Genomic DNA, 13,878 nt, shown 5'->3' with positions numbered 1-13,878 from the left:
TCTTCCAGAAGAAAAAGCAGAAGAAATAAGAGGTGAAGTGACAAGGATCCTACGAAAAGCAAAACCCCCAAAGAGCAACATAACAAGAAAGGAGAGAAATGTATCAAGTCTCTAAACTCAGATGCTTACATAATCATTCTGCCAGCAGACAAAGGTAATGCCATAGTAATCATGCAAACAGAAGAATACAAGGGCAAAATCAGGGAACTTCTAGATCTCAGCACCTACAGAAAACTGAAACGGGACCCAAACAACAAAATCACAAAACAAACAAACATGCTGATCAGGAGTTCCTCCCTGCACCCCAATGTCCTTCAATGAATCTGCAAGACAGAAGCTCTCTCACCAAGACTATATGAACTCCCCAAAATCCACAAAGACTCAGTCCCACTCAGGCCCATTGTAAGTGCCATCGGTTCCCCAACATATGAATTAGCAAAATACCTAGCTACCCTCCTACAGACCCACATTGGACAAACTTCATCCTACATCAAAGACTCAAGACATTTCATAAGCAAGATCAGCACCCTAAAACTCAAGCCCGGGAACAGACTGATTAGCTTTGACGTAGTATCCCTATTCACCAACATACCGATAAAGGACGCTCTGACACTCCTCCTGCAGATCCTTCCAGAAGACATCAAAGTGCTTTTTCAACACTGCCTAATGACCAGCTATTTTCAGTGGGATAATGAATTCTATGAACAGACAGATGGAGTGGCCATCGGGAGCCCCCCTCATCCTGGTTATAGCAAACTTCTAAATGGAACATTTCAAAAAACAGGCCCTGGCTTCAGCACCCATTGCACCCATGGTCTGGTTCCGATATGTGGATGACATCTTTGCAGTCTGGAACCACGGTGAAGAAAAACTGGAAGAATTTCTAAACCATCTCAACAGCATCCACCCAAATATATAATTCACCATCGAAAAAGATATAGAGGGCCAACTTCCTTTCTTAGATGTCATGGTCATATGCAAAACTGACCTCCTATTGGGACGCAAGGTCTACAGAAAACCCACCCACACAGACTGGTACCTACACAAAAACTCCAAACACCACCCACAGCAAAAAAAGAGGCATAATCAAAATACTGGTAGACTATGCAAATCGGAACTGTGAAGCTCAATTTCTCGGCACCGAACTCAACCATCTGAATTGGGTGCTACAGGCAAGTGGCTACTCCAAAAATGAAATCACAAAAGCCATCAAACCAAGAAAACAACACCAAACTGAAGAGGAGAAACAGCCACCCACAAATAAAGTATTTCTGCCATACCGCAAAATGCAGCATTCACACAAGAATCAAAGAACATGAGAGACACTGCAGACTAAAACAACTGGGAAAATTGGCAGTAGCTGAACATGCCTTAAAACAAGATGGACATGAAATTCTATTTCAAAAAAAGAAGTACTCGGCAACACCAGCAATCATTATGTTAGACTGCACAGGGAAGCCATTGAAATCCACAGACACCAGCAGAGCTTCAACAAAAAGAAGAAAGTTTAAAACTCAACAAAGCCTGGCTGCTAGCACTGAAAAATGCAGCCTGTAAAAGATCAATGAACTCTACCCAGCTACAAGGACTGGTGATCACTGCACACAAAAGACCAGCTAATGACACCCATCAATCAGAGTGACAGATAATTTCTCCCCCTTATCACAACAATACACCCACAACAAAAAACATACAGATTACCGCAATCACCCATCTCCTAAAAAGGACAAAAGCTAATCTCACAGCTATAAATCATCAACTGTCCAAACAAACTGCAGAAGAGCAGAGACAGAGTTCTGACTCCTGTCCTCTGAAGATGCCGGCCACAGAGACTGGCAAACCGTTAGGAAGAACAACCTTCAGAACACAGCCAAAGAGCCCGAAAAATCCACAACAAGCATCAGATCCTGGCCGTGAAAGCCTTCGAGAATTTATTTATTTATTTATTTATTTATTTATTTATTTATTTATTTATTTATTTATATCCTGCCCATCTGGTCTATACGACCACTCTAGGCGGTCTAGAGTAGTTGTATAGGGGGTCACTCCCACATATTCATTGATGAAAGTGAGATAATGTTTTCTCTCAGGGAGAAATGCATGTAAGAGTAATTTAGTCTTCCCCTGGCATTTCTTTTTAATAAAAACATGGAAAGTGTCCCTTTAGTGATGGACGTAGGTGAAATGTATTAATGGAACTTTATAGATCTCAAATTCACCACTGTTTGAGTGCACCTGCATTCATTTGTGTTTTGATATCAGCCAGTGATTCTATTTGAAAATGCCAGTATGGCACATGTCTGAGATGCCAGTGAAATTAAATCATGTCTGGCTGAATTATAGGATCTGTGAGCAGGTGTGTCATTTCAGTTTATCTGTAGGCAGCATATCAAACATTGACATTTAGAAATAATGCAGTACATAGTTTTAAAAAAGCCATTTGTCATCTAAATGGCATTTTGTTTTTATGAATTCTTAGATCATTGAAATCAATCTGGCTGCTTGGCTTTTCAAGAGAGAAAGCTGTTAGCACTTGTTTTATGCAGGATAATGTTACAGAGATGAAACTTGCACTTTGGTCTTGCCTTGTCAAAGTGATGCTCTTTGTTTCTGAATGTGGTCTATTTAGTGGGTAGTTTAAAACAGTGGGAATTTTCAGACATGTACTTCATTATTAATCCAGGAAACTGAAGGAACCCTTGAAATGGTAGAGTCTGCAAAAGTGTTTCATATACTTTAAAGAAAATTAAGAAATGTAAAATGAATCATATGTTTTGAAGTTTTTATTGTTTTTCTTAGTAAAATTATTGGAGAACTTGAAAAGTTACTTAGCGAAAGCAGATATACAGTAAAGATTGTGGGCTATTTTTACACTACCCAATTTACAAAATATACTTTTTATTTTTTAAAAAAAATGTTCTTTGACATTTTAAGTTGCATTTCTGTCAAGCCAAAAGAGTAACAATGCCAGCCACTTTGTGAAAGGTTCCATTCCATTTGCTTTTCTAGCAGCTATCATCTAGCACTTGTGCTTGGCTATTCACTGCCTTATTTCTATTTTTTTGTTCCTAGTCTGGGTAATTATTCCTGAACCAGTCTTCTGTAGGAAATGCTGGGAAGGAGAAGGGATCTCATTTCTGCATTTTTTTTAAAAAAAGAGCTTGTAAGCATGTAAAAAATAAACCTGCCAATCCTAATAAGTAGTTAGGTGAATAGTTATACTGCTATTGCTATAGGGAATGAAGTAGTTTGTGCCAGTAGTTTGAGGTGGGGGGGAAGAAGGAAGATTTATACTGGAATTCTGTTCACATTTAATTAAAAATAGGACTTGCTGAACAAAATGGCCTTTTCAAAGCTAGAGACCTGAAGCCAATCTGAAAAGGATCTAGAGATAAATCTACTTCAGCTAGGAAGCTCTGGAGCTGAGATGCCATAATCACACTCCAAGGCTTTGTATCAGACCAAAGTCCTATCTAGTTCATTATTTTTCTCAAACTCATAAATAGTATGTTGCAGTAGGTGGTCATCCTGAGCACTGAAATTTATAGACAGCTCAACATTTTGCTGCTGGAAGGATGTGAATCTGACCACAGGTTTTTGTTGACTAAAGGACATTAACTCACCCACTCTGAAAATGTATACCTCTCCAGCCCCTTCTCTCTTCACAAGAAAAAAACCCTAAATATATAGGCTCAAGCTTAGAACCAGTATGACCATTGAGCATTTACAGTGAGATATGCCACCCTATTCCTCCAATCTGTCCTAAATTATGCTGGTTAGTGGTCTTAATGTCCCACGTGTGACTGATAAGCTTAACCCAGAAAAGCTCTGGGTGTCAAAACTGCTGATTATGGCTCTGTCACAATCACCACTCAGTTACTTATGAGAAGTCCGCTGCATAGGCATGAGTACAACGGCACAAATTTCACCAAAGCAAAAGTATGGTATAATGCTCAAATCTTGCACTTTTCTAGTGGTATCTGTGACACCCACTTCTGTATCAGAAGCCCCTTGTACGTTTAATTAATCAGAAACTTTATATATCTCTTAAGCATGTCGGGTTTTTTTTTCATTGAAAGAATACTACATTCTTTCTCAGCAAAGCTACATAGTGTGGGATGGGGAGTCTTTTCATTGGTCTCTAGTAGTGTTTGTGGACCCAGCTGAGAGAACTTCACCCATGCTCCTTGACGATCAATAAACACACTATAGTTAACATTTGAACCTTAACTCTACAGTACTCAGTCAGTCTGCTCCTGATTTGCTGAGGTTCTCCCCAGCCAGTCTTCCTAATTGGCTGAATCAGGATCATCCTGGCCAACTAGGTGAATGCCAAGCTTCCAAAGCATCCAGGGAATATGGTGGTCATCTTCTTTGTGTGGGCAAGGCCTCACTGAGCCTCAAAATATGGCCCCAGGTTGGTATTGGACAGGGGGACCCTAGCATCTATAGAAGCTATATTTATTTATATAAATAAACTGATAATATAATTGACAGTGGATGACTTCTTAATGTTTTTATAGCCTTGTTAAACACAGTGGTGAATGTTTCAAACCAGAGGAATGTCCATGTTCTTGGAAAGGCAAGGAGTACTTCCCTGGGGACAAAGTAATTTCTTCTTGCCATACATGGTGAGTGCAGATTCATGTTTTTAATTCTTATGTTCCATGTGCTCTAATGATGGTTCTGCATTGGTTTGTTTCCCTGTTTGTTTTATGTTAATATGTATATCCTGTCATTTGAGTAGTTTTAATTTTTATTGAAATACTTTCAAATAGCTTTTAGTGTTTTTAAACAATAGACTGGGGAAATGAAGGAGAGCAATTCGGGAAACAATGTTCATCAGTGTTGCGACTAAGGAGCAAACACCCTCTCCTCCCCTGCAAGCATATATTTTAAACCTCACAGGATGATAAGTCATTGGGGGGATTTGGTGTTGGGGAAGGTGTCAAGGAAACCTCTTTCACACCCGCACTTCATCAGGTCCACATTAAATGTTCTCCTGCTAAAGCTGTCCTGCAATTTTAGATAAAATAAAGGGGATATTCATATTAGCACGTGACTTGCAGTTTACTCCAAAGATAAATATAAGCCATGTAACCCAGATGAACTCTCATTTCTCATTTCCATAGCTTGAACTAAAATGAAGGGTTTTTTGAATCACAAGCAAAGAATATTATAACATGTTTTTCTAAACAAAAACTAGGCAAACTGGGTCTCTGATTTCCCAGTGACCTGTACTTTTGCAACTGTTCTGACAAAATAATCTAGTTATACAACAGTTTTTCCAGAAAGTTTCTTCTAGATTAACCTCAGCTCACAAGTGGACATGCTGCTGTGTCTATAAGCCCTACAAACAATTATTTAACAGTTAAAATGGAGATGATAATATCCTAACTTACATTTCTTTTCATCTGTGTCCAGGCACATAGCAATGGTATTATGGTTCTGGAACACAGCCTAATGTTCCAGCTGCAGTAAAAAGTCACGCATCAATGTCATAGAAATCCTCCCCCTACAGATTTCTAAACAAACAAATTTATTGTCATTGTAAGTATATACATAGTATACACATACAACGAAATTCACACAGACATCCAGAGACAAGACCCACATGCACACACATAAAAAATCCCCAAACACTCCCCACCCACTAAAAATCCCCCACTAAGAACACAAACATCTACACTGCAGGCTAAGTAACACTGTCCAACTGTTCACTGCTGGTGGTTTTTAAGTTCATTATTAAGTGCAATTATAGTTCTGGGATAAAAAAATATTCAGAAAACATGTGGTTCGAGTCTTAATTGTTCTGTATCTTCTGCCAGAGGGCAACAGTCAAAGAAGTTGTGAGCAGGATGGGAAAAGTCTCTAAAGATGTTGTGTGACTTCCTCAGACAGCGGGATGTGAAGAGTTGATACCTGGAGCCCGATGATATTCTGGGCAATTTGAATGGTTCTCTGTAGAGCTTTTTTGTCCGCTACAGAGCTACTCCCAAACCATACAAGAATGCCATTTAAGCAGTTAGCTTCCTTACTTCTCCACCCAACCTCTCTCTCCTGCCATTAATCCATTTGGTCTGTTTGTTGCAGAAGAGGGCAAAATGCAGCCCTCCAGATGCTTCTTGCGGTGTAGTTCCCAGGATTCCCACTTCTGGCTATGCTGTTTTAGGCCTGATGGGAATTACAGTCTACAGTATCTGGAAGCCTGTAATTAGCCCATCCCTGCTTTATTCCATGTTGTTTCCACTGGACCTATGTAGCTCCACAGGCTGTTCCAGTCAGCACTAGTCAATGCCTTGTCTGGATGTCTTTGCCCACTCCAGCCTTGTGCTGACTGACTGCCTCTGCCTCTTGTCAGGTTCTCAGTATCTGCTCTAGAAGACTTTTGTAGCCTTTTGGCCGTCTGCTGAAGCGACTTACAAGCCATCTCTACTTGGCAGGAAGGTAAAGTGATCCTGGGTTATTACCCTTCTTCCCCAAAGCCTTTACATTTGCAACTTTCACTGAGTGATTGCACACATTTTTTTTTTAAAAAAAATCCCCTTTACTAAGGGTTTGTAGTAATCCTGAAGATACAAGGGAACTATTTTTCCATACTAATGTTCAAACAGAAAGATACATTATATGAAAAACCTAAACATAACACTTAACTGCACACAGTGCAAGATGATAATTAGGTAGTCAGTATTTGCTTTTTTCTTCTTCTCATGTAGTGGATCTTTATTACAGTATACATTTCCGATTCTTATCCACTGATGTATCAGAAATCTATCAGGCCTTGCTTGTAGATTACAATTCAATATGTTTTACAGTATGATCAAGGTAAGCATGGTAACATAAAAGTATATATTATTACTGTTTAGTGTTACAGGTATAAATACTGAGATATTTCAATAACATGATCTTGACAGAGAAAAGTCTCAGTTGTCATTATTCTGTGTGCTTTGATTCTGTCACTCTATGTGAAAGGCACTCTTTTTTGGGAGGATAAATTATGGACCAGCTTCCATTGAGCAGAAAGTCTCACCAGTATAGTAACACAGGAATATGCATTTACACATGCTGTGCCACTGCACAAGCTGTTATCCTTATGATTAATAGCCAGACTTTACATGCAAACAGAAACACTTTCATATGGTATAATTCCAGGTTAGTGTGATTGGGGGGGGGTGGCTTTCTTCTCAGTAAAAGCTAATAAGATACCGGCTGATATTTTTGGCAAATGTACATGAGGGTTTAAATACAATCCTGCTTATTTAATACCAAGTATTTGGATATTTGATTTTTTCCTGGATAATTTGTGTTGATTTTGTTTTCAGATCCTAATATACATTTTGTACTCCCTCCTTGTTCTACACTGGTTAATTTTAGCATTATAGTAAATCACAATGATGCACATAAGGTGATCTTATATGAACCACAGAAACAGCAGTTGCCATGACACATTTCTGATTTATCATATGTAGGAAGAAGAGACATAGGTATTATTGCCATTTGCACATTTTGTTCATTCAATAGAGGGCAAATAGCTAATTTCAGATACATATATGGTGACTTTTGAAAAAAGGGGAAGACTACAAAACCACTAGTCCGTACATGTATATTTGTCCCAATGTAATTTATTTGAGTCAATTTTTTAAATTAAAGTAAGTACATAACACAATGCGCATATGTACAAAAATAAAATACTATAATCCTGTTAAATATATATGTCCATGGACCACATCAACAAGCTGCAATGGCAATCTGACAAGGAACAGGTTGTATACCTTGTCGAAAACAACAGGTACCTTTGTCAGTTCATGATGGCAGCTTCCACAGAGAGCTGTGCACACATGAAAATGTTGAAAAATATACTGGGTAATATATTTTGCAACTTCTTTCCAAAGAATTAGCATTTGCATGTTCAGGTCTCAAAGCTCTGTGCTAATTATTATTGTTGACTGGAATGTTCTGTTTATATTAGGAGAAATTTTTGTGTGTGAAGCATATGAGGCTAACCAGCTTTGATAAATAATAGGCTAGGTTTACAATAAAGTAGTCTGTATGCTATAAAAAGTTTCTGGTCTCTCGTGCAATATAGAGGTTCAGCATGTGTTTTTATCAGTTTGGTCAAATATACCATTCTCCTCAAAGTGAGATACCATGATACTATTGCTGTCTGCTGTGGCAGCATTTAGCGAGGTCGTTGACTGTGAGTAAAATATACAGAGTAGTCATGTTTACCAGGTATGGAAATGCTGCTTTCTATTTATGGATTTCCTCCTTTCCTTGCACCATATAGGTAGAATACATATTGAAGAGTTTTGTATATGAGAATCATAACGAGTGTCAGTAACCTGCAGGATGACATTTCACTTTTATAAACAGTAGCCAGAAGGTATGCCAGCATTTAGTTACAACTGTTATTGTTCATATTCTTGTTTTTCAGTGTTTGCCATCATGGATCATTTGAATGTACTTTCTACCCCTGCCCATCAATGTGTACTGCGTATGGAGATCGCCATTACAGAACTTTTGATGGACTTTCCTTTGATTATGTTGGAAATTGTAAGGTTTACATGGTTAAGGTAATACTTAAGAAATACGTTAAGTATACATATCTTATTTTTTCCCTGAATTTTGACTTTGGTAACACCTGTGTAATTAATATCTCAAGATCTAAAGATTGAGAGAAATAAGAGATAAACCTTACGAACATAAGCTTTAGTTTGAACTAAAACGTAAAACTCCTGTTCATGTAGCAACATAATGGCTAAAAATTCTGTTTCTTAGTGTAGTAAATTGCACTAAAGTAGGCCCATCAAATCAGTGGTGATTTAATGAATCAATTCCTTTATAAGTTCCATTGATTCAAATGGGCCTACTCTAACTGCAACTTATTATGCTAAAGTTGTAGTTAGAACAGGCCCATTGGAATCGATGGAACTTACCGAGTTCCATATCCCTTCTGATTCACTGGGCCTGCTCTAAGCAATAGGAATTTGAACACTATGTCAAATAATAGCTAGAGTCCTATTGGGGATTTACACTGGTTTAAATGTAATGGTATAAATCACAGTGGTTAGTTGCCACTGATTAATGATTTGCTACTCATATTCCTCATCATGTGCCAAGTCATGTGGCTGGCACATGAGCAGGAATAAGAATGACAACTTTCTGGTTAGCAACAATTTGTCACCACTCTTTATATGACTTATGCTGCATAGGATTCGGGCCGTTGAATATGGTTGCATGTTCTAGTTATGTTTATTAATAAACAGAGAACAAACAACATGTGTATTGTTAACCTGGCATGTTAACGTTTACAAGTTTTTAAAATTCTTCTTCATGTTGGTTTACTTAACAGTAGGCTTCAGGAATATTGAGGAGTGGTAAGACATTTAAGTTCAGTCTTAACTGTTTGCCATTCCTTACATATAAAGAAAATAAAAATAGGCATGAACCACCAGTTTGGTCATTTGTGCCAGTTCATTTACCACTGCAACAGGTGTCCAGCAGTTTGGTGCCCGACTGTCTCCAGCACCCACCCACTCAGTGCCCAGAGGAAGTGCCTGGGACACTGGCTCTGAGTGGGTGCCTGCTGGAGATGGTGGTTTGTGCCAGTTCATTTATCCCCAGACTGGTGCTTTGTGCCCATCTCTCAAAGGAAATTTAAAAAGTCTCTAAAATTGAGCAGGGAAGAAACCCCAGACACCAGAGCACAGAGTGTTGTCCTCTGAAGATGCCGGCCTCAGAGACTGGTGAAACGTTAGGAAGAACAACCTTCAGAACACGGCCAAAGGGCCCGAAAAACAACCAAACCCTAGACAGTTCTATTTTTCTAGAGGTGTCCTGGAAGAGGAACTGTTCCCTTAATGTGTGTGTGTGTTTAGTCGTTTAGTCGTGTCCGACTCTTCGTGACCCCATGGACCAGAGCACGCCAGGCCCTCCTGTCTTCTACTGCCTCCCGGAGTTGTGTCAGGTTCATGTTGGTTGCTTCGCAGACACTGTCCAGCCATCTCATCCTCGGTCGTCCCCTTCTCCTCTTGCCGTCACACTTTCCCAACATCAGGGTCTTTTCCAGGGAGTCTTTTCTTCTCATTAGATGGCCAAAGTACTGGAGCCTCAGCTTCAGGATCTGTCCTTCCAGTGAGCACTCAGGGTTGATTTCCTTTAGAACTGATAGGTTTGTTCTCCTTGCAGTCCAGGGGATTCTCAAGAGCCTCCTCCAGCACCACAATTCAAAGGCATCAATTCTTCGGCGGTCTGCTTTCTTTATGGTCCAGCTCTCACTTCCATACATCACGACAGGAAAAACCATAGCTTTGACTATTCGGACTTTTGTTGGCAAGGTGATGTCTCTGCTTTTCAAGATGCTGTCCAGATTTGTCATCGCTTTCCTCCCAAGAAGAAGGCGCCTTTTAATTTCAGGGCTGCTGTCTCCATCTGCAGTGATCATGGAGCCCAGGAAGATAAAATTTGACACTGCCTCCATATCTTCCCCTTCTATTTCCCAGGAGGTGATGGGACCAGTGGCCATGATCTTAGTTTTTTTGATGTTGAGTTTCAGACCGTTTTTTGCACTCTCCTCTTTCACTCTCATTACAAGGTTCTTTAATTCCTCCTCACTTTCTGCCATCAGAGTGGTATCATCTGCATATCGGAGGTTGTTGATATTTCTTCCGGCAATCTTAATTCCGGCTTGGGTTTCTTCCAGTCCAGCCTTCCGCATGATGTATTCTGCATATAAGTTAAATAAGCTGGGGGACAATATACAGCCTTGCCGTACTCCTTTCCCAATTTTGAACCACTCAGTTGTTCCATGACCAGTTCTAACTGTTGCTTCCTGTCCCACATATAGGTTTCTCAGGAGACAGATAAAGTGGTCAGGCACTCCCATTTCTTTAAGAACTTGCCATAGTTTGCTGTGGTCCACACAGTCAAAGGCTTTCGCATAGTCAATGAAGCAGAAGTAGATATTTTTCTGGAACTCTCTGGCTTTCTCCATAATCCAGCGCAAGTTAGCAATTTGGTCTCGAGTTCCTCTGCCTCTTCGGAATCCAGCTTGTACTTCTGGGAGTTCTCGGTCCACATACTGCTGAAGCCTACCTTGGAGGATTTTGAGCATAACCTTGCTAGCGTGTGAAATGAGTGCAATTGTACGGTAGTTGGAGCATTCTTTGGCACTGCCTTTCTTTGGGATTGGGATGTAGACTGATCTTTTCCAATCCTCTGGCCACTGTTGAGTTTTCCAAACTTGCTGGCATATTGAATGTAGCACCTTAACAGCATCATCTTTCAAGATTTTAAATAGTTCAACTGGAATGCCATCACCTCCACTGGCCTTGTTGTTAGCCAGGCTTTCTAAGGCCCACTTGACTTCGCTCTCCAGGATGTCTGGCTCAAGGTCAGCAACTACATTGTCTGGGTTGTCCGGGATATCCACATCTTTCTGATATAATTCCTCCGTGTATTCTTGCCACCTCTTCTTGACGTCTTCTGCTTCTGTTAGGTCCCTCCCATTTTTGTCTTTTATCATGTTCATCTTTGCGCAAAATGTTCCTCTAATATGTCCAATTTTCCTGAACAGATCTCTGGTCTTTCCTTTTCTGTTATCTTCCTCTATTTCTTTGCATTGTTCATTTAAGAAGGCCCTCTTGTCTCTCCTTGCTATTCTTTGGAAGTCTGCATTCAAGTTTCTGTAACTTTCCCTATCTCCCTTGCATTTTGCTTCCCTTCTCCTCTCTGCTATTTCTAAGGCCTCGTTGGACAGCCACTTTGCTTTCTTGCATTTCCTTTTCTTTGGGATGGTTTTCGTTGCTGCCTCCTGGACAATGTTACGAGCCTCTATCCAAAGTTCTTCAGGCACTCTGTCCACCAAATCTAGTTCCTTAAATCTGTTCTTTACTTCCACTGTGTATTCATAAGGGATTTGGTTTAGATTATACCTGAGTGGCCCAGTGGTTTTTCCTAATCTCTTCAGTCTAAGCTTGAATTTTGCTATGAGAAGCTGATGATCAGAACCGCAGTCAGCTCCAGGTCTTGTTTTTGCTGACTGTATAGAGCTTCTCCATCTTTGGCTGCAGAGAATATAATCAATCTGATTTCGATATTGCCCATCTGGTGATTTCCATGTATAGAGTCGCCTCTTGTGTTGTTGGAAAAGAGTGTTTGTGATGACCAGCTTATTCTCTTGACAAAACTCTATTAGCCTTTGTCCTGCTTCGTTCTGAACTCCAAGGCCAAACTTCCCTGTTGTTCCTTTTATCTCTTGGCTCCCTACTTTAGCATTCCAGTCCCCTAGAATGAGAAGAACATCTTTCTTTGGTGTCAGTTCTAGAAGGTGTTGTAGATCTTCATAGAATTGTTCAATTTCAGTCTCCTCAGCAATGCTGGTTGGTGCATAAACTTGGATTATTGTGATGTTGAATGGTCTGCCTTGGATTCGTATTGACATCATTCTATCATTTTTGAGATTGTATCCCATTACAGCTTTTCCCACTCTTTTGTTGACTATGACGGCTACTCCATTCCTTCTACGGGATTCTTGTCCACAATAGTAGATATGATAATCATCTGAGCTGAATTCGCCCATTCCTGTCCATTTTAGTTCACTGATGCCCAGGATGTCGATGTTTATTCTTGCCATCTCCTGTTTGACCACCTCCAGCTTCCCAGTGTTCATAGATCTTACATTCCAGGTTCCTATGCAGTATTTTTCTTTGCAGCATTGGATTTTCCTTTCACTTCCAGGCACGTCCACAGCTGAGCGTCCTTTCGGCTTTGGCCCAACCACTTCATTAGCTCTGGAGCTACTTGTACTTGTCCTCCGCTCTTCCTCAGTAGCATGTTGGACGCCTTCCGACCTGAGGGGCCCATCTTCCAGCGTCATATCTTTTAGCCTTTTGTTTCTGATCATGGGGCGTTCTTGGCAAAGATACTGGAGTGGCTTGCCATTTCCTACTCCAGGTGGATTGCGTTTAGTCGGAACTCTCCACTATGTCCTGTCCGTCTTGGGTGTCCCTGCACGGCATAGCCCATAGTTTCTCTGAGTTACTCAAGCCCCTTCGCCACGACAAGGCAGCAATCCATGAAGAATCCCTTAATAGTAAATGTTATAAGATGACTCTGAAGAAATCTTGCTCTGTGTGCTCATGCAGCTACAACCACTAACAATCAGCATATATTCCTAATGATACGTGAGAACTTTGATTCATTATATCCTTTGTTACTAGAGATGGGGTATTCGTATACGAATATGAATACCCCCATCTCTATTTGTTACTAATCACTATTTCTATAGCCAGCTCCTACCTACTGTATCATCTCATAAAATATGTATGCATCTTTCCTTTTCAGAGCTAGTAAGGCATCAAGAGGGTAAACATGGGTTGCACATGGACTAAAGTGCTGGGCATGTAAATGTACAAGGTTTGCTTCATGAGGTATTTGTGAGTTTGAATCATCTGTTTTATTTTTCTTCTGCAGAGTTTCTCAATTACTAGTTTTTCAGTCATCATAGAAAATGTTAGTTGCTTTAATACTGGAATCATTTGCAGGAAGTCTATTTTCATTAACATTGGAAAATCATTCATAATATTTGATGATGACACTGGAGATCCGGTAAGCTCTAGCAATGTAGAAGAAGAGGTCTACAGATATGAATGTGTTTATGCTGATAAGCTAGATGCTAAAGATAAATACATATGAATTAAGCTGCAAATGCATACAGATGTTATATAAGAAATGTTAGCTGTCCTTGGAACTTCATAATGGTTTAGACAAAAAGTCCATAACCTGACTTATATCTGGAGAAACTAAGAATTTTTGTGAGGGCTGTGGTCTAATGCAAGGCAAGAAGGCACTTCAGTAGAAAATCAAGCTGGGAAGCAA

The 13,878-nt window shown here is 40.0% G+C and overlaps 1 protein-coding gene across 1 annotated transcript in view; it reads left to right on the top strand.

Moving 5' to 3' along the window:
* OTOG (otogelin) overlaps positions 1 to 13,878 on the top strand; it is a 135,336-nt gene that overhangs the window by 37,089 nt on the left and 84,369 nt on the right. The window contains exons 22-24 of the mRNA XM_078387307.1: positions 4,524 to 4,631; positions 8,435 to 8,573; positions 13,474 to 13,608. Of these exons, the coding sequence (XP_078243433.1) occupies positions 4,524 to 4,631; positions 8,435 to 8,573; positions 13,474 to 13,608 (382 nt within the window). The remainder of the gene's footprint in view (positions 1 to 4,523; positions 4,632 to 8,434; positions 8,574 to 13,473; positions 13,609 to 13,878) is intronic.

Source organism: Pogona vitticeps, chromosome 1 (assembly GCF_051106095.1).
Source record: "Pogona vitticeps strain Pit_001003342236 chromosome 1, PviZW2.1, whole genome shotgun sequence".
Classification (NCBI taxonomy): domain Eukaryota; kingdom Metazoa; phylum Chordata; class Lepidosauria; order Squamata; family Agamidae; genus Pogona; species Pogona vitticeps.
Note: the sequence above shows the minus strand (reverse complement) of the source record. Positions and strands in the feature narration are given on the sequence as shown.